Source organism: Macrotis lagotis, chromosome X (assembly GCF_037893015.1).
Source record: "Macrotis lagotis isolate mMagLag1 chromosome X, bilby.v1.9.chrom.fasta, whole genome shotgun sequence".
In the NCBI taxonomy this organism is placed as follows: domain Eukaryota; kingdom Metazoa; phylum Chordata; class Mammalia; order Peramelemorphia; family Peramelidae; genus Macrotis; species Macrotis lagotis.
In genome coordinates this window covers 111,073,923-111,099,614 of record NC_133666.1, presented here as the reverse complement: position 1 = coordinate 111,099,614, position 25,692 = coordinate 111,073,923, and the positions used below count along the sequence as shown (strand labels likewise).

The 25,692-nt window shown below is 34.1% G+C and overlaps 1 protein-coding gene across 3 annotated transcripts in view; it reads right to left on the bottom strand.

Annotated features, from left to right (window-relative positions):
• The window catches only part of PLAA (phospholipase A2 activating protein), a 112,196-nt gene that overhangs the window by 48,022 nt on the left and 38,482 nt on the right, over positions 1 to 25,692 (bottom strand). For all 3 annotated transcript variants that reach the window (XM_074200237.1, XM_074200238.1, XM_074200239.1), the window contains exons 15-17: positions 14,663 to 14,869; positions 10,680 to 10,764; positions 9,155 to 9,230 (exon numbers count right to left, since the gene is read on the bottom strand). In XM_074200237.1, the coding sequence (XP_074056338.1) occupies positions 9,155 to 9,230; positions 10,680 to 10,764; positions 14,663 to 14,869 (368 nt within the window). The remainder of the gene's footprint in view (positions 1 to 9,154; positions 9,231 to 10,679; positions 10,765 to 14,662; positions 14,870 to 25,692) is intronic.

Sequence of the window (25,692 nt, the reverse complement as noted above, 5' to 3'; positions counted from 1 at the left end):
CCGGAAAGAAAAAGTTGAAGTACTAAGGAGCCATAAGGAGGATCACATAAGACTCTGAAGCTACTACTCTAAAGTGAAAACTTAGAATAGTATCTTTCAAAAAGTGAGAAATAAATGTTTGCAAACAAAATGTTTATAAAAGGGAGAGAGGGACCTATTATGGGCCTGGCACTATAAACACTGTACAGATATTAGATCTTTTGATCTTCAACAACCTTGAGAGAAAGGTTCTATAATTATTTCCATTTTAAAGTTGAGGAAACTTGGGTAAACAGTCACTTAACCGAGGTCATAAAAGTAGTAAATTGTCTGAGATCAGATTTGAACTCATGCTTTCCTAACTCCAAGCCCAATGCTCTATCCACTATACCACCGATCTGCCAGAACTTTGACCATCACAGTGTCTCAATACATCACAGGTCAGTATAAGAAATTAAATGGGAATTTGGAGTGACTTTTGCAGAAGCTGAAAATCACATGCAAAGACCACTAGACAACACAGAGTCTATAATCAAATACTTAAATCCAAACTTTATATGAAGACACTGCAAACACCCCATAAAACAAAATGAAAAGGGGCAGCTAGATGGTGCAGTAGACAGAGCATTGGCCCTGGAGTCAAGAGGACCTGAGTTCAAGACACTTAATAATTACCTAGCTGTGTGACCTTAGGCAAGTCACTTAACCCCATTGCCTTGCCAAAAAAAAAAAAACAGACAGAAAAAAAAATTCAGACTTCTCTGGTACAAAGGTAAGGCCAAAAAATTTTACTCAGATTTTCTAGATTGTGGGAGGCAGCACATCCCTAACTACTATGATGTGGAAAGGAAAACTGTAGGTCTTTAGTAGAAATAGAATTACAAGTTCTAAAAGAACCAAAGAAAGGTACATGTTTATTTAATTGAAAAGAAATATGTGAGGAAGAATTCATTATATATTAATAGGAGAATAATAAATAAATGTTTTCTTATAACTCTAATATCTTTAAAGGTCGTAAAATAGGTTAAAAAGACAGAGGGTCTATGGGTGGTTTTATTGTTTTAATGGTATTAGGAGAAAATCAAAATAAAAGAGATAGAAGACTCTAACGAGGAAGAAAAGTGGAAGAAGGGAAAGGAAAATCACGACTGCATTTTAGAGGTACATGAGGTGATAAGTATATAATCATAGAGGAAGGGGTAGGGGAACAAGCATCCAATGAACCAAATTTTCATTTAAATCAGATAAAAGAAAATTGAAAACAATATTTAGACAGAAATTTTTCTCTGCAGAAATAAATAAAACTTGAAAAAAAAGGGGAAGGGGACAAGGACAAAGAAGGAACAAAGAGGGAATCCAGTACAGTTAAAAGAATACGCATAAGCAAAAAAAAAAAAAAAAAAACTTAAATGCTAGAGGAAAGAATAGGAGGATGAAAAAGAATGGAAGAAAGAATAAAAACTTGAGATAAGGGGCAGGAAAAGGGCAAGAGAACTACAACAGAGATGAAACAAGTTGTTTCACTTATACAGGACTGTCTCAGGTAAACTTACTCTCTTCTACCACCTTCTCTGAAGAGGCAGATAGAACAAAAGAAAGAAAAAAGTACAAGAGTGGAAGATGGATGGTAATATATAAGGCTCATATCTGTGAATAAGAATGGGGTGAATTCATAAAATGGAAGAAGACAGAATGGATAAGAAAACAGAATCCAAAAAAATATTGATTACAAAAACACATATGAAACAAGATCAACAAAGAATTAAAATGAGGGGCTGGAGAAAAATCTATTATGTTTCAGCTGAATTGAAAACAAATCAGGGGGCAGCTAGGTGGCACAGTGGACAGAACACCAACCCTGGAGTCAGGAGGACCTGAGTTCAAATCTGACCTCAGACAATTAATAATTACCTAGCTATGTGACCTTGGGCAAATCGCTTTGCCTTGCAAAGTGAAACAAAAAAAAATCAGAGTGAGCAATCACTCTGATAAACAAAATAAGAAGATTAATTAGCAGAACAATAAGCTACAATATACTTAAAGGCACCATAAATAATCAATCTTTAATATTATGCAAATGATACAATAGCTTCTAAATGATTATAAAAAGTCAAATTGGAGGAAGTAATATATAGTAAAACTATACTCCATAATAATGAGGGAACTTAATTGAGTGGAATATTCCCTCTTAAGATTCAACATTTCTAGCGAAGTCCTCTCAGGGTTAAAAATCATTAAAACAAAAACAGACTATTACCCTTAGACTATTCTTAGAAGAAGGAGAGAGGCCTTGCATTCCCAGTCAGATACCCTCCCAGTTCTGCTAGGGAGTGTAACAGTGGACTATTTCCAGAAAGACGTTGCATCTATTCTGTTAGGGAAGGAAATAGTGGAATACTTCCAGAGAAGAGACCGTGCAGTCTTAGTCACCTATTTGATAACAGACTGTGAGAACAGTAGCTTGCCTTCTCTTGTTTGATAAGTACTAAACTGAAGAGATAATAGAGTTCCTTAGAAAACCTTGCATACTCAGACATTAATTCATTTAACAGAAGGTCATTAGAAATCTTCTGACACCCTTGCCATCTGGATGGTGAGGAAATATTTATGAAAACCTTTTACTCTTCTCTTTGTTACTGGGTAGATTTTTCATGTAAAGTTTGTAACTCTGAAAACCTTAAACAATCAGGTTGGAAGAGAGGGGGTAATTGTGCTAGGCTAAATAATCTTGCTTGACTGTCACCTCGGGGCAGCTCTTTCATCTTCCCTACCTTTGTGAGACTTGGAGTATGCCCTTTTCTCGAGAAAAGCCAAAATAAACTTTCCTTTTTGCTCAGAGGAGTCTCTACATTTTAAGTGAATTTTTATCCCATACATAATGAAGCCCAATGATAAGGAAACTTAATGTAGGCCCCCCTTCAGAGTCAGACAAATCTAAAAGATACATTAAAAAAAAAAGTTAAGGTCTTGAGCAGAACTTTTAAAAATTAGAGATGACAGATCTCAAATACTTAAAACAAGATTAAAAAAGAATTTATATACTTCTTAGCTTAACATGGTTACTTTATAAAAACTGACCATGTAATGAGATCTAAAGACTTTATCAAAAAATGTACAAAAGTTGAAATAGTAACCAAACATGAACAATAAGAGGGGTGAGAATGTGACAGGAAATGCAAGAAAAAGATCAAAACTGCAGATATCAAGAGAAGAAAAAAATTCTTAAAGGTCTACCACAAAGATATATTAACAGAAATGATCTTAAATATTAAAGAGAAAATGAGTGAAAACAAAGTACTATTGGTAAATATTATAAAAGAAAGGAAAGTGAACTAATATAAAACAAACCTCCTCTTCCCCTTCTAAGGAGATTTTAGAACAATAAAATACCTCAAAAGAAAAATAAAGCTCCAAGACACAGGAATGAATTCATATCAGAAATTAGAGTTTTATCTGCAGAAAATATTCAACAGAGATTATTTTAAAGATAAAATTAGCATGTCAGGAAAAATTAATGATGAAGAATTTCTATAAATGAGAGATAAAAATATATGGACTTGTAGCATCTCTCAGTCTATTGCCACAGCCCCAAAAATTTCTCTGATGTCCCTAACATTTGAAAAAAAAATATTTTAACATCTTTAACCATGGCTAGTCATCAAAATTTGACCAGCTAATACCACTTATACCCCTTTCTTCCTACATTTACCAATGGTAGGTAATAACAGTATAAATATGCAAGTAAAAATATACTAGTCATGCTGAGGGTCCCTATTTTGAGGTCTTATTCAAAATTGTATTGACATATTTTGTTCCTTTTAAAATCTACTTACTTTTTTTCATATTAAGCAAATTCAACAGCTAATTTTCACATGAGAAACAAAGATAAACCATGTTTGAAGCTGAGTTTAAAAGATATAAAGCAGCCCACATAGGTATTTACTTACCTATAAATTTATTTTTAATTACCTAATCCAGAAAATAGCAAATTTAATCCCTTGCATCTACATGTTACATATTTTAAAGGTTAAAAAAAATTCAGGAAAAAATTCAATGCTATTTAGAAATGAATAATAAGAAAATGATGACTGCTACTTTGCTATGTAATATCCCTATTAATCCTTATTTAATAGAATCATGTGTATGAAATCAGAATCATTCTGTTATACCTTAGTTCCAATAAACATTTATTAAATGCCTAACCTCTGCAACAGACAAAACAAAACCATCCAGCTACTAGAACAGTAGCATCAAATTCAAACAGAAAGGTGACTAATCATAAAGATCCCTGTGGTTCACATTCAATATATCTCAAAATTTTTTATTCATTTTATTAAATATTTCCCAATTATCTAGTAATCTGCATACCACCCTCATGAATATTGCAGGTTGCATGTTTGATACCTTTGCATTAGAGGATCTTACAACAATATATGCAACATGAGATAGAATAGTTTCTAATGAAACATAACTTCTTTCTGTAAATTAATTATTTTCCAAACATAATTATTTCACAAATGAATGTAAAAATGTTATTATAATTAATACAATACAAATTCACTTAACAGGAATTATTAAAATCAAAATTATCAATGTGTATTCTCTCAAATTCTAATTTAATAGAGTGTGAAATTCTTTTTGATGTTAAAAAGGGCTCTCATACTGTAAAAGGTTGGAAATAAATTACATACTTAATATCTAATACCATAATATACATCACAATTCTGTTGATATAAAAGTTGATTAAATGTTAGACTGAATCTCCCACCATTAAGACAATCAGGAATTACTTTTATGAAGTTCTAATTAATTATGATTTAAAAGATTGGTTTGGTTTTTTTTTTAGAATTTTTATAAATATATGTCCTTGATAACTTCTGAGAGTCTCCTAGTAGTACTAATTGCTTTATTTGCATTTGAATTTTGGTTATTTAAATTAATCTGATAGAGAAGGAAAGAATTTTTTTATTTATTATTATGTTTATTACTTGATACCCAATTTTGGTTTTCTGGAAAAAGTGTTGACCTTCATTACTATTTAGACTCAAGAAAAGTGATTTTTCCTCATCATTAACTTTTGCATTATTTATTAAAAGTCTTGGCTTCTGTTGAGCAAGATTACTTCTGGCCACTAAGTCTAACATTCTGCCCAATGGGAACACAATGGTTTTTAAAGCAAAATTTATCTCTGGTATATCTAGAGTTCATACTGTACTATTATTGTCTGTCTAGAGCTTTATTATAAGTGCATAAATACTGCATGGAAAATTTTAATCTTTCTCCTCCCCCCCACCCCCACCCCCCACCAAGTTACCAGGAAATGGTTTGGCAAGGGTAAGTAGTGGTACAGCAGATAGAGTGATATGCATGGAGTCAGGAAGACAGCTTCCTGAGTTCACATTCAACCTCAGACACTTACTATTCATTCACTTAACTCTGGGTAAGTCATTTAATCCTGCTAGTTTCAATTTATAAAATGAGGTGGAGAAGGAAATGGCAAACCACTCCAGTAACACTGTCAAAAGGAGTCCATTCAGGATCACAAAGAGCTGGACAGTACTGAAATGACTGAACAACAATAAGTTTGCTGTCACTAGATTTCAGAGTTCAGGGAAGTTAGAAGGCAGTAGGGTAGAAAAGATTGGAAAGGTAGGAAAGGACAGGTTATGAAGGACTTTAAATTAATCATCCAGGCATAACCTGAAAAACTCCCCAAACCTTCTGAGTTGTCCATTTTACTTTTGGAGTACTCTGTTAGAAAAATTTTCCTTGTATTTAGTCTACTAATCTACATCTCTGAAAATTCCAACTTATTACTCCTACTCTTGGAGCAAACAAATCAAATACTAGAATACCATGAATTCTAGGCCATTTTCAAGCCTCAATGCCCTCTTCACTAGCTAATGAATATCCTTACTAAAAGATAGTGCCTGGAACTGAATCCATTATTTATAGGGGTAGAATGATATCATGGAAAAAGTAATAAACTTAGAATGATGAATTTTGAATTACAAATTCTGGCTCTGAAATCTATTATTCGTATGACTCTGAGCAATTGATTTCTCCACTTGGGTCTGCTTTCTCATTTACAAAATGAGTAGGCCAGAGTAAATGACATCTAAAGTATCTATAAGTAATAGGGCTACGATGCTATGTTAGAGACACAGGCAGAAATCTAATTTATTCTAATTCAGTACACTACATATATATATATATATATATATATATATACACATATATATACATATATATATATATACACACACTATATACACTAAGATTATATCAGTTTTTGAGAAAGCTAAAGAACACTGCTGATTTTTCATATAGTACAGCAAAAAAGGGTAAATTTGGAATCAGAGGAATTGAATTCAAATCTCAGTTCTGACACTTATGACCTTGTGCAATCAGTCAGCCAAATATTTAAAAAGCGCCTACAATGTGCCAGGCACTATGCTAGAATTGGGGCTGCTAGTAAGTAAAATAATACTCATAATTAGCTTACACTTTAATAGACAACAAATAACTCTTTAGGCAATAGTATATAGGCTGCACTGAAAAAGGGAGAATTTTGCTGAAGGAAGACATCATTATTGCAGACTACTGCAAGTCTACGCAAGCGATAAAACCAGTCTGAACTAAAATGGTAGTTATATGAGTGGAGAGAGGATACTGGTAGTAGAAATGGTAAACTTTGTTAATTAACTGAATATGTGGTAAGGGAGAATGAGGAAACTATGATAATGCATGGTTTATGAACCTGTGAAATCATTTGTTGCCTGCAACAAAATTAAAATTTGGAGGCAGAAAGAAAAAGACATTATGATGTTTTAGTTTAGTTTAGTTTAACATGTCTCCGAGGATAGTCCCTTAATTTCTCTTGGTCTTAGTTTGTTCATCTGCAAATGTGACAGAAGGAGATGGATTCTTAGGTGCCTTTCACTTAAGAACCTGTTTTCTAGTAAAACTTCCAGCTCTTGATTCAGAGTACCAGCTAACAGTTCCCTAAACTTGTACTTGTAAAGTTGATGCTTCTGAACGCATATAAAAATTCATTTATCCCAAATAAATTTCATTTTTTTATAAATGACCTAATACTCTAGACTACTGAGATCTTTTGGGATTCTAAATGACCTTCAGCATTGCTAGCCATCCCTATGAGTTTTGGGTCATCTGAAAATATGACAATCATGCCTTTTACAGTTTGATTCACATCAGTGATGAAAATGTTCTATACAGCATAGATGCCCAAGAACTCCACTAGAACACTGCCTTCAAACCAGCAATGAATGAACTCTTCATGTGCAGTCAATCAATCAGCTCTGAATCCAAATAACCTGTATTATCATCTAACCCATTATCTTCTAACACATCTTTCTACATCTCTTTAATCTCCACTAGGTCAGCAGGAGATAGTCAAAGACTTTGCTGAAAAAAAAAAGGTACTATCTACTGCAAGTCTAGTAATTCATTCAATAAAGGAAATAAATTTAGTCTGACATAACCTGTTCTTGATGTTGGCTCTTCACTTCCTTTTCTAAATGTCTTCAAGACATCTTTTTTAATAACATGCTCTAGAATTCTTCAGTCATGATCACTAGGCATTTAGTTTAAAGATTATGCCCTCTTCTTTTTTCTTGAAAATTAGTACCTCTCAAATTTTTCAGATTTTTTTTGTTGGCTAATGACACTAGTAGAGAATGTCTCAGATGCTCTCCTTTTGATAAATCGAGAACTCAAACTCAATTGTCCAGATAATAGAAAACCCTTACCAGTACTCTATCTTTCCTCCATGGAAGGTTTTCAAGCTGTTTCCTAAAAGTCCCATGTACTTTCTGGCCAGAGAATTGTAGGTTATTCTTTCTGCTTTTAACCTCTATCAGTCCTCACCCAAATGCCAATCACACTTTCTTCTCAATAGTTATGGATTTCATCACAAAGGCTTATCTTATGATCAGAGGATCACAGATCTAAAACTGGGAGGGACTTCAAAAAGTCAGACAGGCCAATTTTAATCTTTAATGTTCTGCCCCTGTTTTCTGTATGAATCCTTTTGAACTGTGTATACTTTGGTTTATATAAGATGCCTATTTTAAATATAGGACACTTAAGGCCTTAAAAATGATAAATATGATGAATAGTAGCTTATTGTCTGCCAGTCAGTGTTTCTCATAAATACTAAACCCAATAAACGTTACATTATTTACTCATCACTGACATTTTAGAACATCTTATAACTCATTCACCATATAAAAATTAATTGTGAGGATAAATTATAATTTATATATTATTGAGGGTTTTGTTTTATTTTTTTTATTTGAAATCTCTGAGATATCTTGGTGTACCAGAAATTTCACTATGAAATAGTTAAGAAACCAGGGTTCAGCCATTAAATAGTTATAGGATTTTAGGGAATTTTCTAGAAGTTTCCTCCTTGAATGAAGAGGGTGGGATTAGATATTTTCCACTTTCTATTCCAGTTCCAAAAATTTCAAATTTCTAGTGTGACTATATAGCTAAAATCTTGATAGTTAAGCTTTGTCCTTTAATCTGTTTTTTTACCTTGATTGCTATCAAGGTAAGAGATCTAACCTCTAAAAAGGAAATACTAAATATGTCTGATTTCATTACAGGGAACATGCATTTCACATGAGACGAATATTTAAGAATTCTCACTTCAAAGAGATAGTTTGGTATGATACATTATGGAAGCAAATTTTCTAAGACCAAAGTAGGTGGCTTTTTTTTTAAAGTTATACCTATATAAAATATCAACTTATTAATTTCAAAACATTTAAAAATGAATTTAAGATGAAAATTAAATACTTTACATAAAAGAACATTCGTTTTCAATTTTGATTTACAACTTGAGTAATAATTAGGTTATATAATGTCAACCAATACCAGTACCAAACTTCCCTCTTTCAAAACAGGAAGAGAAAAAAAGAGCAACAGTACAATTCATTAAAAATGATAAGTTGAAAGCACTGTGGTCAGAGCAGTTGACACTGCTCCTTATCCATACAAGGATTAATAATTATAAGAATTAGACCTCAAAGTCAATAAATTCTACTATTTTAATTAATCATTTACATGCTACAGATCAACAATTATATACTAAAGGTAAGACTCATACAAAAAATAAAAACAACTCAAAATGAATTTTTTCACTCACTGACTGACTGATTCTGATCCCATCTTAGATCCATCATCTGCCTCTTCTTCTGTATCAGAGTCGATTCCATTCTCACCTTAGTAAATGAAATTTACATGAATTTTTGCACCTAAATTCCAATGACTTTATTTTAAACACATCTTTTTTTTAAAGAGTTGAGGGCACCTAGACTCTGAAATTTATTTTAAAGCTATCCTGAAAAGACCAATATTCTGTTTCTTTTGATAAATCAGTTATCTCTTTTCAAGCTCTTAATTCCTGTGTATACATATATTTGAATACGATCACAATTGTAGTTTTCAAAAGACTTATTTTTATCCTGATTAAATTATTATCTCTAGAAATTCAGCATCTATTTCTTTTATCCTTGACCAATAAAACTAACATGTAAACTGCTGTATACTTCCAAGGATTTTTTTGAAAGAAAAAAGAAGACTAAGGGCATGGTCCTTAGAAATGAAAGCCCATGAGAAAACTGGTTTCTAAGTCAGAATGCAACTTTTTTTTTTGCCCCAGTAAATTTTCTAACACTAAAAATTGGCAGAACAATTGATAATTTGCATTGTGAGAGTTCCATCAGTGAGTTTCTTACAATACTGAATTCACAGTTACAGACAAAATCAATAAAACTTGTATCATAAAACATGGAAAATATCATTAACTGTTCAATCAAAGAAGGTAATGTGACCTAGGCAGGTATATAAGTAATAGTATAAAAAAAAAGGTAAGGATTATTTTGATTCAATAATTAAGCGACCAGGTCTCTAGTTTGAATAGAAATATACAAGGGATATATAATTATTCAAATTTATAAAATAACTAGAAACAAGTAAATAAGTAACTAGAAACAAGTAAATAAGTTCGTAGCAACTCACATTCAAATAACTCATCAGAATTTACAAAGAACTTTGTTCACAACCTTCCAAGTTGGACAATGCAAGTAGTATCAATAGCAATTTTAGAAATGGGCATCTTGAGGCTCAGAGAAATTAAAGGACTTGTCCAGAAGCATACAGATAGTGAGCAGCAGAGTCAAGAACCTGGTACTCTCACTTTACTCTCACTCCAAGTTAAATAATTATTCCATGTTGTACTAGACTAATGAAGGAAAGTCAAATTTCTAACTTCTCAACAACTGTTTTATCCTGAGACATTTTGGTTAAGTATAATCAAAGAATATTTCTATGTTAAATTATTTTTTCATTATTTCTTATAAATTGTATTCTATTTCATATGTATATATAAGTTGAAAGAAAAAAACTGAATCTCAGCATGTCTTCTCCACAACTGATATTTTATTATGTAAGACACAATATAATAACCTAGGAGGGGAAGAAAAGTATATTAAAACTTACCCTATCTTGAAATCAAAGGTAAGAAGGTGAATATGAAATAGTCTGTGTTTTCATATCAAATTAAGTAATACTGTTATATTTAATAAAGATATATATATATATATATATACATATGTACACACACACACACACACACACACACACACACACACATATAAAAGCAGTCTTACCCTCAAGAATTTTCAAGAGTTTCTTTTCTGACAGAAGTTCTAACTGTTCCTGGCAGAGTTTTTTAATTTCTTCTATTGAACAGTTCTAAGGAAAACAACAAACAAATATATTTTAAAACTTCCAATATACTCTTGAAAACTACTAAAATAAATACTATACTAAAAAATCATACTAAAATAAATTATTGGTTAGCTAAATCACTGACTAAAAATTTAAGTCCTTGAAGAGGCTTATATAACTTCTTATTATGAAATCTAAAAACACAGTGAAAATCAAATACATCTTCTCAAAAAGACATTTAAGATAATTATAAAACTTCATTTATTGTAACAGAACTGAAAAATAGGGTAAGCATTTAGATAAATTCAATATTCAATGGATTTGCAATGAATTAAGTAGTAACCCTATGTACAATGGGCAAATCATGTGATAAAAGGAAGTGTGGAATAATGAACAGAGATTTGTACTTAAAAGTCAGAAAGACTAGGGTTCATATTCCAAGGCTGACAATTAGTATCTAGGAGAGTGACCGTAAGTCTATTAAAGTCTACGACTAAGGAAATTCCTATGACTTATCTAAGTGAGAAATGGCTTGTGATTTGTGTTAGTAAGAAGTTCCTCTATGATAAGACTTACAAGATTCTTCATGCATTTACATAATTTGATATTTGTTTCAACATTCACTCTGTCAACCAAAAAAGAAGTTAAGCTTCATTCTCATGTGTAAATGAACACTGATACTTTTTCAGGAAATAAATAATATCTTCATTTCCTCTAGAACATCATGGTAATTCTGGGTAAAGCCAATCTTAAACATATTGAAAGAAATTTTTATCATTTTATCTTCATTATTTTAAAGTACACAAAGACATTAGGATAGCATCAGTATTTTAATATATATTGAGAGGGAAAGGACCTATAAGTTAAAAAAAGGATACAATATCACATATATATATATTTATATATTATATATGTACTTAGAAAAAGATACAAATATATATATTTAGTAGCATTTTTTTGTGGATAAACAAATTACCAAATACAATTTCTACTAAGTTATTATTGCACCAAATGATAAATGTGTTCAAAAAAATCTAGGGAAACATATAAACTCATAATGAGTGAAGTGAACAGAGTTACAACAACTCATGCAAAGACCACAATGATATAAGGGAAAGAAACTTGGAAAGACTTCAGAATTCTATTTAATGCAAATTTCAGAAGGCCATTAATGAAGCAAATTTCCCACTTCTTATCAGAGAAGTGAAGGACAGGGGTACAAAATAATATGATTTTCAGATATTGTCAATGTCTTGACTTGCTTTACTTGATTATAGGTGCAATGATACAGGACCTATAAAGGTAGTGGGAGGAAAAGAGGAAGTTGGTGAGTAAAAAGTGATGCAAAAAAAAAAATAAAGAATAAAACATCAATGAAATATTGAACAAAATAAACAGGAGAGAGGAGAGGAATTTCAGAAGAAGGCATAGAAAAGCAGGTCAGTTTTACTGCTATAATTAAATTTTATATTCACTTGTTAAAAATCCATATAACAGAAATCTTGGGTTTCATATATATTTTTTCTGTTCTTTGCATATTAAAGTATTCATGCTTGTTGATGTATTTAAATTTTATTATAAAAAATGTTTTAAATAAAACTAAAACTGAAAACAAAGTAAGGTATGTCTTTAAAATGGTGCAAATGGGGGCAGGTAGGTGGCACAGTACACAGAGCACTAGCTCTGGAGTCAGAAGGACCTGAGTTCAAATCTGTATTCAGACACTTAATAATTACCTAGCTATGTGACCTTGGGCAAGTCACTTAACCCCATTGCCTTAAATATTTTTTTTTAAAAAGGATGAGCAAAATTAAAAAAATAAAATAAAATGATGTGAATGGTAAAGTATATGGTCTTTGGTATAATCAGAATTTCCTTTATGTTCATTTGCTCAGCAACCACTTTTTTCATTTTGAATCTAATAAACTAAAATTATGACAATTCCAAATTAGTGAAATGTAAACTAATGAAATTCAGAGGTGAAGATTAGCTCTAATATGTTTCAAGTATAAATCTTTTACCTACTCAGGATTAAATGATTCCCTACTGCCAATATAAGATGATAATATAATTAATAATAAAAACAATAGGGGGCAGCTAGGTGACTAGGAGGACCTGGGTTCAAATCTGATCTCAGACACTTAATAACTGTCTAGCTGTGTGATCTTGGGCAACTCACTTAACCCCATTGCCTAAAATAAATAAAATTTAAAAATTAAAAAAATAAAAACTCATATTTCTATATTACTTTAGCTTACTAAATAATTTCCTGTGAAATAAGCAATACAAATGCTGCTAATCCCATTTTGCAGAAGAAAAAGTCTTAACAGAGTTTATGGAACTTGAGTTTATAGGATTCAAAAAAAAAAAAAAGGAAATTAAGAGATCTAGCTCCCTACTACTAATTTTACAAATGACAAAACAGAGACCCAGAGAGGAGAAAAAGACTTACCCAAAATTGAATAAGCTAAGATAAAATGTGAGCTCATATTTTCTGACTCAAATCTAGTATGATAGTAGACTACATAGCCTCCATAGTGCTCAACATAACATAGCTTGACCAAATTTTGATTCAAAACCAGGTCTCAAAAGTAAATAAAATGCTTTTTATAATAATGGCTCTGGGGCAGCTAGGTGGTGCAGTGTAGAGCACCAGCCCTGGAGTCAGGAGTACCTGAGTTCAGATCCAGCTTCAGACACTTAATAACTGTCTAACTGTGTGGCCTTGGGCAAGCCACTTAACCCTATTTGACCTGCAAAAAAAAAAACATAAAAAAAATTTTTTTTACATATTATTTCAAATTATATCATTACAAACCTGGGGGCAGTTACCTTTCTTGGATTACAGAGCTACAATTAACTTACACTTTTTAGTCTAAGTGCTGGGCATTTTTTTTTAAGAAATGTTAATAAGTTTAAAAAAAAATGTTAAAAGTTATATCCCTCCTGACAGCCTATAAAATCTGAATCTAATACTATTATTTACTACGAATTTTAATTATACTCAGCAACAAAATTTTATTTTCTTTTTTGGTAAATTTTCTACTTTTCTTTTAAATATAACTACTTTCTTTTACTTGAAAGAATTATAATTCTAGTTCTCAATTCCTTGAAATAACTATTTCAATATTTATAAAATATCTTTCCCTGGCTAGATCTGTAGGACTTCATAGTTACCTTTGTAATAACACTGAAGAGATAGATTATTTTGAGTTTTGCAAAAGATCAAGCACAAAAAAGTTGTTTTCAAAGGGAGTAGCATATCTAGAATACAATTATTTCAAGTTATATAACTCTGTGACTTATTACTTTACTAATTTGGCAAAGAAAACAGCCATATAAATGTGAAATTCTATGTATGGAAAATTTGACAAATATAGAACTGATGTGTAAAAATGCTAGTATTTCCCAAAACATGCTAAATTGGAAATAATGATATCTGTGTATATCTTAATCCTCAATCAGTTAATTATATTAAAGTACTGATTTCTTAAAAAATGGTAGAAGGTACACTGGTTTCCATGTATGATTCTGGTTTATTTTATGCTAGCATTTACATTCCAGATAATTACTTTATACATTATAGGTTTTATCAATGTCTGAGATATATACATAGCTAAGGCTCACACCTTCAAACAACCATTTTCATAACAAAAAGTCTAAATGCAGTTGTTTAAAAAAACCCTTTCTCAGAAAAATTAAATCTTACCCATTCTCAAGAGTTCTACTAAAGGAAAAAATTCTTAACGGGGTGAGAGAAGATCTCTCAATTCTGGAAAAAAGAGTATCTCTCCACCCAACTTTTTCTGGAAAAGGACATAAATTAAGGTTTTTTTATTTTTACTTTTTCAAAACCACAGGTTTTTAAAGCCTATTTACTCTGAGTCTGACAAAGTATATATATAGATATATATTTCAGCACCTTTAAAACATCAGGAAGCATCTTCTGCAATTTCTTCTCTCCTATGACATAGAAACACTGCTGAAGCATTTCTTTTTTATCTGTTATGTAGAAACTAACTGGTTTGAGTGATACGGTGAGGTCCAATCCACCTTCTTCAATATCACTAGGCTCTTCTACTTCTTTCTCTATCCCTCTTTCTACAGACAGCAATGGACATTTCATTTCCTGAAAACAAAAAGAATTAAGATTAGTTGAGGTACAAATGGTGAGAGGCTTTAATATCATCTTAAAAAGTATGTTTCCCAGATCAAGAGCTCTCTATATTTAAAAAAAAAGCAGAAAATTTGGATTTAAGGTTGTTCCTTATCGACATAATTACATGAAAAGAAAAATTCAAAGAAACTAATTACTATAATAGTCAATTGGTCAACAAATATGTGACCATGTGACAAAGTGTCAGAAATACAAAAGAGCAAAATTGCTCCTTTCCCTTAAAAAGCTCACACTGAAATGGGAGAGAAACCATGTAAATAATTATGTACACACACACACACACACACACACACACACAAACATAGTCTCAGAAGAGGGCTCTAGCCCTAGATGAGGGGCCTGGGAAAGGCTTGCTGAACAGTGTAAAATTTTGGTTCATGTTGAGGAAGGCCAAGGACAGCAAGATGAAGGTGAGGAGGCAAAGCATTTCAAGCATGGGGACAAAGTGAAAGACATGGAGATAGAAATATCACGTTCAAGTAAAAGCAAGTAGGCCAGACCTGGACAGAGAGGTTGGACACAGAATTCATAAATGAGCATCAAATATTAAAAAAAAAAAAATGGCAAAGTAAGGAGGAGTCAGCTTATTTAGGACTTTAAATACTAAAGCATTTTAATTAATTCCTGGATAAAAACAGGGTACGTATGAAATTGTAGAGGTCAATAAGCCAGGTCTACATTTTAGGAAAGTCATTTTCACAGTTGAATGGAGGATGAATTGGAGAGGGTAGAGGAGGCCCAATTAGGTTACTTCAATAGAAATAAGCAAGAGGTTATGAGGAGCTAAACTAGGGAGATGGTTCTGTGAGTGAAGAGGAAGGGGACATATGTTAAAACTAAGGAGGTAGGGGTGCCTAGGTGGCACAGTAGATAAAGCACCGGCCCTGGAGTCAGGAGTACCTGGGTTCAAATCCGGTCTCAGATACTTAATAATGACCTAGCTGTGTGGCCTTGGGCAAGCCACTTAACCCCATTTGCCTTGCAAAAACCTAAAAAAACTAAGGAGGTAGGAGGAAGAAGCAGAGGAAGAAGAGAAGAGCTAATGTTTTATCTAGCACTTACATGTGGCAGGGGCAACTACATGGCTTAGTGAATGAAGTGCTGGGTCTAAAGTGAGGAAGACTACAAATTTTCTTGAGTACAAATGTGACCTCAAATACTTATTAGCTGTGTGACCTTGGACAAGTCACAACCCTATTTGCCTCAATTCTTCATCTGTAAAATGAGTTGGCGAAGGAAAGAGTAAATCATTATCAAGAATACCCCAAATTGGATCACAAACAATTGGACACAACTAAAATGACTGAAGAACACGTTTCAGATACGATACCAAGTGCTTTACAATTATTATTCTATTTAGTCCTCATAACAACCCTGAAAAGTAGGTTTTATTATTATCTGCATTTTATAGATGTGGAAACTAAAGAAAACAAAAGGATAGAGATTAGCCCAGAGTCATTTAGCTCGTAAATGACTAGGGTAAGATCAGAACTCAGGTCTTCCTAATAAGGTAGCTAGGTAGTGCAATGGATAGATCACTGGTCTTGTAGTCAGAAGGACCAGAGTTCAAATGTGGGCTCAGACAGTTGACATTTGACTAGCTGTATGACCTTCAGGAAGTCACTTAACCCTAATTACCTGGCATCCAGGACAATCTCCAGTTGTCCTGATTCATATCTGGCCACTGAACCTAGATGGCTCTGGAGGAGGAAAGTATGGCTGGTGACTTAGCACAGGATACCCCTTACTCAAATCCAATTCACATGCTTGTCATAGCATCACCTCCCTAATGTCACAGTCTTCTTTGAGAAAGGAAGGAAAAACAAGTTTTCCTAACTCAAAATATATGAGGGAAGTGGGAAGTTGATAAGTAGTTAAGATTGTAGATCTGAATAACTCAAAGGATGAGTGCTCCTGATTGAAATAGTAAAAATTCAGAAGAGGGGAGGGAGTAAAGGGAAAGATGAATTCTATTTTAGGTTAGATTTGGTTTTGGGTTTTTTGGGGTTTTTTTGCAAGGCAATGGGGTTAAGTGGCTTGCCCAAGTGTCTGAAGTCGGATTTGAACTCAGGTACTCCTGACTCCAGGGCTGGTGCTCTATCCACTAGCTGCCCCCGAAGAATTCTATTTTAGACTTGTTGAGTTTGAGATAACTTTTGAACATGTAATCCAATAGACAAATAGTGATACAGGAATGGAGCTCAGGAGAGAGTTTAAAGCTAGAAACATCTGAGAATGATCTGCAAAGAGATGATAAATGAATCTAGAGGAGGAAATGAAATTACCAAGTGAGAAGGTATAGAGGAAAGAAGAGAAAATAGGAGAGAATTATGAGGGACATCTAAAGTTAGTGATTATAACATGGATGAAGCTTCAAAAAAGAGAATAATAAAGAAAATTTAGAAAAGAGAATTGAGAGATCAGTGTCATGAAAACTAGAAGGAGAAAATCCAGGAGAAAAGATGATCAAGAGGATCAAAAACTACAGATAAGGATGAGGATTTCAGAAAAGGACATTAGGCTTGGCAGTTTAGAAATCACTAGTAATTTTAGAGAGAGTAGTTTCAATGGAATGACAGATGGCAGAAGGTTTTGAAAAAAGAAGAAAAGGAAATTCATGTCTTTCTTAAGAAATTTAGCTGAGAATAGGAAAAGAAATATAGGACAATAATTATGGCAAGATTAAGTAAGGGTTTCTTAAGGACGGGAAAGAAATGAGGTTCATACAGCATGGAAGAAACCAATAGATAGGTTAAGAAAGATCAGAGTGATAGCTATGTGGCACAGTGGATAGAGCAATGGCCCTGGAGTCTGGAGGAGCTGAGTTCAAATCCAGCCTCAGAAACTCAATAATAACCTAGTTGCGTGACTTTGGGCAAGTCACTTAACCCCACTGCCTTGCAAAAACAAACCAAAAAAAAAAAAAGAACAGAGTGAAGATGATAATGGAGCTAATGTAAAAGAAGAAAATATAGTCAAGGATGGTTGGCCTAGGAGTAAAGGGCAGAGACAGTGGGAGAAGATATCTGAGATCGAACAGGAGAAAGTATTTGATTGGATGGCCTCAATTTGGGGGGCAAAAGTAGAAGCCATTTAACATTTAAGGAGAGACAAAAAAAAAAGGCTTATAACAATCACCATTAGTGAGTGGAGCTAACAAATCTGATTGAGAATCTTAATTTTAAGGTCTAAGACCTGAGTTTAAATCTAAACTTAAACTACTTTTATTAGATATATGATCCTGAGTCACTAAACCTGTTTACCTTAGTTTCCTCATCTATAAAATGAGGATAATAATAGCACCTCTCTCCCAAGCCTGTAGTGAGGGCAAAATGAAAACAAAGTTTGTAAGAGTTTTGCAATTCTTAAAAATATATAAATGATAGCTATTATTATCATAACATGAATTTGTAATGGATCTAGGGATTTAGCAAAGCATAACTAGGAAGATATAGATGATAGATTTATCTACCAGACATACACCTTTGGCAAGGTGATTCAGGCAAGGGGACAAAATAAAGAGACTTGGGAGTAGGGGTTTTTGTAGAGTTGAACTGATTCACTCTAGTAAAAGAAACTTGGAGAAAAAAAAGAGAGGTATGTGTCCACTGTAAACAAAAACTATATTGCACTAAATGTAATAACTCAAAAAAATCATTTTTTAAAAAATAAGATTTTTTTTTTCCTTCCAGACTACACTGAGGATATGCTCCAGGCAAGATTCACTGAGTTTTCAGGCAATCTCATCACCAAGCTCAAGTTTAGCACTCTTCTCCACTCCCTCCACTTCTGGAATCCTAATCAAATGAACTCTTTGTCTTTGGCCCTACAAAAATGATGTCAATCTACACTTCCAAAGCTCCACTCACCATCTCATTTAACTCTCCAAACAATATAATCCTTCCTCACCAACTCCCCAGGTTCTCCTCTTAGAGAAAGCAGCCATTTGTATCCATCCTCAGTGCTTAGTCATACTTTGGTGTATAGGGAAATCGTTAATAAATGCTTTTTAAAAAATTCACTCTGAACTGGTAACATTAAAGAAAGCAATTTCAAATAAAATAATTCAACAATTCAATAAATACTTAGAAAGCATCTAAAATGTTTGGCATTGACAATACAAATAAAGGCTTAACATTTTTATATATTTACCCTGAATACTGACCAATATCAAATCTAAATTCTAATCGATTTCTGAGACTATTTTGATGTTCTCATTTTGTTCTTTTATAACAGTTTTAAATTGTCTATAGATTCAATTTTACAATCTTAGAGTTAGAACCAGAAGGGGCTTCTAATACATGCCATCTAGTTTCCTATTTTACTATACAAGAAACTGATGCACAGAAAGACTAAGTGCCTATCCCTCTGTCAAATGGGGGAAGCAAAACCAACCTCTAACAACCCTTCCAGTTCTTTGCTTCCTTTTTTAAAAAAAAAAAAAGGTTTTTGCTGAGGAAAGGGGTTAAGTGACTTGCCCAAGGCCACACAGCTAGGAAATTATTAAGTGTCTGAATACAGATTTGAACTCAGGTATTCCTGACTCCAGGGCAGGTGCTCTATCCACTGAGCCACCTAGCCATCCCAGTTCCTTGATTCTTGATGAAATTTCATTGTGATCATTCTGTCTTTAGGTATTCAACAGGACTCTAAAAGATGTGAACCAGCAAACAAATACTGAACTGAATACTATTTCATGATGCTCCCAAAGTTCTTTGGAGAATATATAAACAACTTCCCCAGACTCCTCATAACCTATCTTTTGTAAAATGTTAATTTATTAAAAGTTTAAGATCCTTAAAGTTTAAAGATGTGAGGTAGTACCTCAGAGTGATCTCAGCTAAATTTCTTAAGACATTAATTTCCATTTCTTCTGACTTTTTTTCAAAACCTGCCTAAAAGTTTAAGATTAATATTTATACATGAATCAAGAGATGTGCATCAAGTTTCTTGGAGATAAGACATCAAACACCTCTTTGGATTTTGTTACTAAGTTTCACCTCTATATTTTAACTGTTGAAAGAAAGCCTTGTGATGATTTTTAGTGTCACTTAACTGTGGTTTGTTTTGTTGTTTAGTCATCTTTCAATATCCAACTCTTCATGACCCCACTTGGGATTTTCTTGGCAAAGATAATGAAGTAGTTTGGCATTTTCTTCTCTAGTTCATTTTACAGATGAGGAAACTGAGACTAATAAGGTTAAGTGATTTCTCCATAATCACACAGCTAGTTTCTGAGGTTTGATTTGAACCCAGGAAGTTGCCATTCTTGACTCCAGGTCCTGCATTCTATCCTGCTTTAATATCAATAGCCTATTCAAATTCTGTTACCTAATAATGATAAGTAACAGAGAATTTCTGAAGTGAACAATGTTTAGAATAAAGATGGAGATGCCACGTGGTGCAGGAGGTTATGCTAAGTATGACCCGAAAACATACAAGACACCCAAGTATAAGAAGCGATAGTATGGTTGAAAGAAGAGGCTCGTTTTGCACAGACAAAACCACTGTAACCAAGATCAAAAGAAATGTAGTGATTGGTTAACAATTTTTACAACTAGTATTTCTGACAAAGGATTCATTTCTAAAATATACAGAGAACTGAGTCAAATTTAAAAAAAAAAAAACCAAGCCATTCCCCAATTGACAAATGGTCAAAGGATATGCAAAGTTCATTTACAGATGAGGAAATGAAAGTGATCCACTCATATAAAAAATTGCTCTAAATCACTACTTATTAGAGAAATGCAAATTAAAGCATCTCTGAGGTACCACCTCACATCTCTCAGACTAGCCAATATGACCAGAAAGGACAATGATCAATGTTGGAAGGGATATGGGAAATCTGGGACACTACTGCACCGTTGGTGTAATACATATAACCTTTCTGGAGAGTAATTTGGAATTATGCCCAAAAGGCAACAAAAATGTGCATATCCTTTGATCCAGCAATAGCACTACTGGGTCTATACCCTGAAGAGATGATGAAAAAGGGTAAAAAAATTACTTTTACAAAAATATTCATAGCAGCCCTGTTTGTGGTGGCAAAGAATTGGAAATCAAGTGAATGTCCATCAGTTGGGGAATGGCTTAATAAACTGGTTTAATATGTCATGGAACACTATTGCTCTATTAGAAACCAGGAGGGACGAGAATTCAGGGAAGCCTGGAAGGATTTGCATGAGCTGATGCTGAGCGAGATGAGCAGAACCAGAAGAACATCGTACACCCTAACAGCAACATGGGGGTGATGGTCAACTTTAAAGGACTTGCTCATTCCATCGGTGCAACAATGAGGCACAATTTTGGGGTACCTATGATGAATACCATCTGCATCCAGGTTAAGAATTATGGAGTTTGAACAAAGACTATTACCTTTAATTTGAAACAAAACCATTACCTTACAATGTAATTTTGCTATCTCTTATACTTTATTTTTCTTGCTGAAGGATATGATTTCTCTCTCATCACATTCAACTTGGATCAATGTATACCACGGAAACAATGTAAAGATTAACAAACTGCCTTCGGGGGGGGGGGGAGCGAGATTGGGGAAAAATTGTAAAATTCAAAATAAAATCTTTCTTTTATAAACAACAAAAACAAGAAACGGGTTCAAATCTTTGGACTGTTGCTTTCTGCCTATGTGACGCCAGAAGGTCACCGGTGGGGGGCAAGGGGGGAGGGTCGCATCTCAGTTTTCTCACGGGGAGAGTGGGATGAGCTCCCGGGGGGACGCTGGAGCTACAATGCCATTCGGTAGCTGGCAGCGTGGCAGCGTGGCAGCGTGGCGTGAGATGTGCGAGCGAGTCGGTGCCAGGGGCGCTACATGTGCGAAGATGGGAACTGTGACAAGAACCCGGAGATGCTACCCCGCTCTTCCAAAGGGGGTGGGGGGAGAATGGGGGGGGCGGCTGCAAAGACTTCCGGGGAAGGAAGCGCCCCAAGACGAGCCCGGGGCCCGGACCCGCGTTCCAACCGGCTCGCTGTGACGTCACAAAGCTCGCCGTCAGGAGGAGGGGAGTTGGGAGGAGGGGCCGCCCCACCTGTGGCTGCGGAAGAGGGAGACTGCTAGAGTCCGTGCTTCTCCGCTTCCGCCGCTCTCCGCCCGCCGGGGTCGGCGCCGTGGACGTCGCGGTCTCCGACCGGCCGCGTTTGCGTCGCTTCTCCCGCGAGGACTTCTTCCCCATCATGTCCACTCCGTGGGAACCATTCGACCGGGAGGGTTAAGGTTGCGCGAAGCCTCAGCTCCTCCCCAGCCCGGTTCTTGGGGGAGAGAAACCCCAAAAGCCTCTCCTCGAGCCTCCGGCGTCGCGGCATGACGCCACTTCCGCCCCCATCTCCGGGGCTTTTGCGCCACTTCCGGTCCTGGAGTGCGTCTCCAGTAAGCCAGGACGTGAGTGGTTCGGCGTCCGCGTCCGCGTGGCTGGTTTCGACCCTCTGGTGCTTTTTACTGGGGGGATGAGGAGGGCTTTGCTTTTTCTTGTTTTCCTGCCTCATCTCCCTACAAAATAGGTAGGTCTAAATATGTCACCACCATTCTCACGGGGTTTCCCTATCACCTCTAGAATTAAAAATAAAAAAATACCCATTTTTGTATTAAAAGTCCTTTACAATCTGGCCCCTTAACTTTCAGATTTAATTACACTTTTATGCCCTCAACGCCACACAGCCTTTCCTAACCTCCCCACAAAATTTTTCTCTTTACAGGTCACATAATTGTTTAAGTTTAAAATGGGGCAGGCAAAAAACCAAATTTTTTTAAAGCTTGGTTAATAAACAATATAAACAATGTCATTTTACCTGGGCAATATAAAGAAGAAAGAAAAGCAATGAATCCTTAGAATACCAGGATATCCTGTCCCAGCTTCTCTGCAGTCTCAGCTAAAATCTCGCGTTCTGCAAGGGGCCTTATCGAGTCCTTAACCTTAGTGCCTCCCCCTCTTTCCAATTTGTCAGGTGTGCAGTGTACGTAGTGTTTTCCTGTAGTCTCCCTCACTAAAACGTGAGCTCCTTTCAGGAGCTAGTTTTGTGTAATGAGTTTAACAATAGTACCTGGCTCAAAGTAGGTGCTAAATAAATGCTTTTGTATACAGGACATCTAGTCCTATTCTTGTTCCAGATAAGCACAAGCTACATCAGCTACCTCCGTTGTTTTTTCTTCTTTCCGGTCACATAATCTTAAAGTTTAATGGGAAACGCAAAAAAAAAAAAAATTCTTGTTTAAAAGCTAAGCAATCTAAAACATTATGCCCATTTTGGCTATGAATTTAAAGAAAAAAGGTCCTCAGGAGATCTGGATTTTAAAATCTAGGATCCACTATTAATGCTGTTATATTAAATCATTTAACCTTATTTTAGGCCAGTTAACTTGCTTATGAAGTTTAGATAAAATTTGAAAGGCCTCTGGAAGCTTTACACCTTCACACTATTAATCACAACATTGTATACATATAATGAAAGAATGGTTAATGTAGAAAAAGCAAAGGCCCTCAAGACAGAAACACTTCAGTATTACTTCACATCCTGTCATTAAAATGCAACTTTATCTTGTAAACCTATTCCCCTTGACTTAAAAGTTTGAAATTTTCAGTTAGTGACAATTTACACAGAATCTTGTTTCAAACTTTTAACTTGTTCCCATATCATGTCTTGTCAGTTCGATAATCCCAAGGTTTCATTAACTCTAAACTTTTCATCCCAACTCTCACCTCTTTGGAAAGCAAGAGACTTACCTGGTTCAAATCCGGTCTCAGACATTTAATAATTATGTAGCTCTGTGGCCTTGGACAAGCCACTTAACCCCATTTGCCTTACAAAAACCTAAAAAAACAAAAAAAAAACCAAAAAAAAAAGCAAGGGACTGTCTTTTCTATTTGTATACCATTTATCTGCACACTTCCAAGCAAGTTCTTTATCCTTCATTTATCCAATGATCTGATATGATTTATCTGCACAAAACTATTCAATGGTTTTCTACCAAATACTTTCAGTTCCTTAACTTGGTATTCAAGGTCTTCTAAAACTGTTATCTCCCTTGCCTTAATCTCATACTCCTTTTCTCTACATACATCTTCAGTACTCCAGTCAATTCCATATTCCCACCCAGACATGTTTCTGCTACATGTGCTTTCTCTATGGAGAAAGATCCAGAGAAATCCAGCCTATCTTGTAAAATCAAACTCAGTCTCTATGATTCTTCACCACTTTACACTTCACAGACTTTACATAGCACCCTGTACCTCTATTTGATATGTGCCTGCTAGATTGTGAGCTCCACAAAAGCAAGGACTGTTTATTTAAGGTTGGGATCTGCCTCCACTGCTTAATACAGTGTGCTGGACTTTGAGATGTTTAAATTCTATTCAACCAACTATTAATCTGCAAAATCTGGATAATACAAGGATTATGATGTGGTTCAAATAAAACATAGAATGTAAAATGCTATACAACTATTAAAGAACTTTATATAGGTAAGCTTGTTATAAATACACTCTGACTATAGAGAAAACTAAAACTAAAACAGAGCTAACTCTGGTCACTACAATTAACCTCAGTCCCAGAGAGAAAGATGAAATAGAACTATGAACAAGCTGATCTAATTTTACTTAGCAGGTTTTCAACATTAAGACATTCAATGGGGTGTAATACTCGGAAATTGCTATGGTGCAAAAACAGCATCACTCACTTTTTAAAAACAATTTTAAAAAACTGTGACAACCAGGTCAAATAGTTCAAAGATATAATTATATAGTAGTAAAAATGTACAAATGAATGCATGCAAGATGTAACTAAAATAAGTTAACATACCAAAAACAAGTTTTTCTCCACTAATATATAAATGTAGGCTTCTCTGCTTATGCAGATGGGCATGGAAAGTATAATTTAACCTTTCTTTGACACCTCATCATTAAACCATTAAATTTAGTAATGACCATCTAAAATTCAGTTTATATTTGGAATAAACTAGTAGGTAGAGAGAAGAATCAAATGCTCTTAATAATGAACTAGAGTATAGGATAAGGACTTAAATAATTTTAGGTGATAAATTTGTCTTAATATATATATATATATATATATATATATATATATATATATATATATATATATATATATATATAGTGAGATTAAGTGATTTACTACCCATGTTTTCTTGGAAAACAAATGTCACTACTAATAACTCATATTTTTCCTTGACTTAATGTTTACAAAGTGCTTTCTTCATAACCTTTGATCCTGCTAGTTCAAATATTATCAAACCCATGTTGCAGATAAAAAAATTAGAATTCGGTGTTAAGAAACTTGCCCAGATCACTTAGCAAGTTTCAAAGGAAGAATGTGATCCCAGGATTCCTGACCTCAAGGCCAGTATTCTTTCCACTATACCATGTTTCCTTATCCAGTACTTAAAAGGAATTCTTTTAAATGCACTTAATTAAAATGTTTAAATGGTACTCTTAAGTCCTGAATTAAAACAATATTATTGATATCAATGAAAATTGATGAATCAGAACAAAAAAGTAACAATAAATAATTCTGTTGTGTAAAAAGGAAAATCAGACAAGTCACACCCTCCCAAATCAGTCCTTTCATTCTTCTTTGACTGGGTAGTGATAAAAACATCCACTATATTTGTTTTACAAATGATTGTTTCACCAAACTTCTTTGTTTATTTGTTTTACACACTCTAAAACCTACCCATAAGCCATATAGGAAAGTACCGCAGTTTACAATTAGTGCAAAAATTGATTTTTATTTATTTGTTTTCCTTCCCA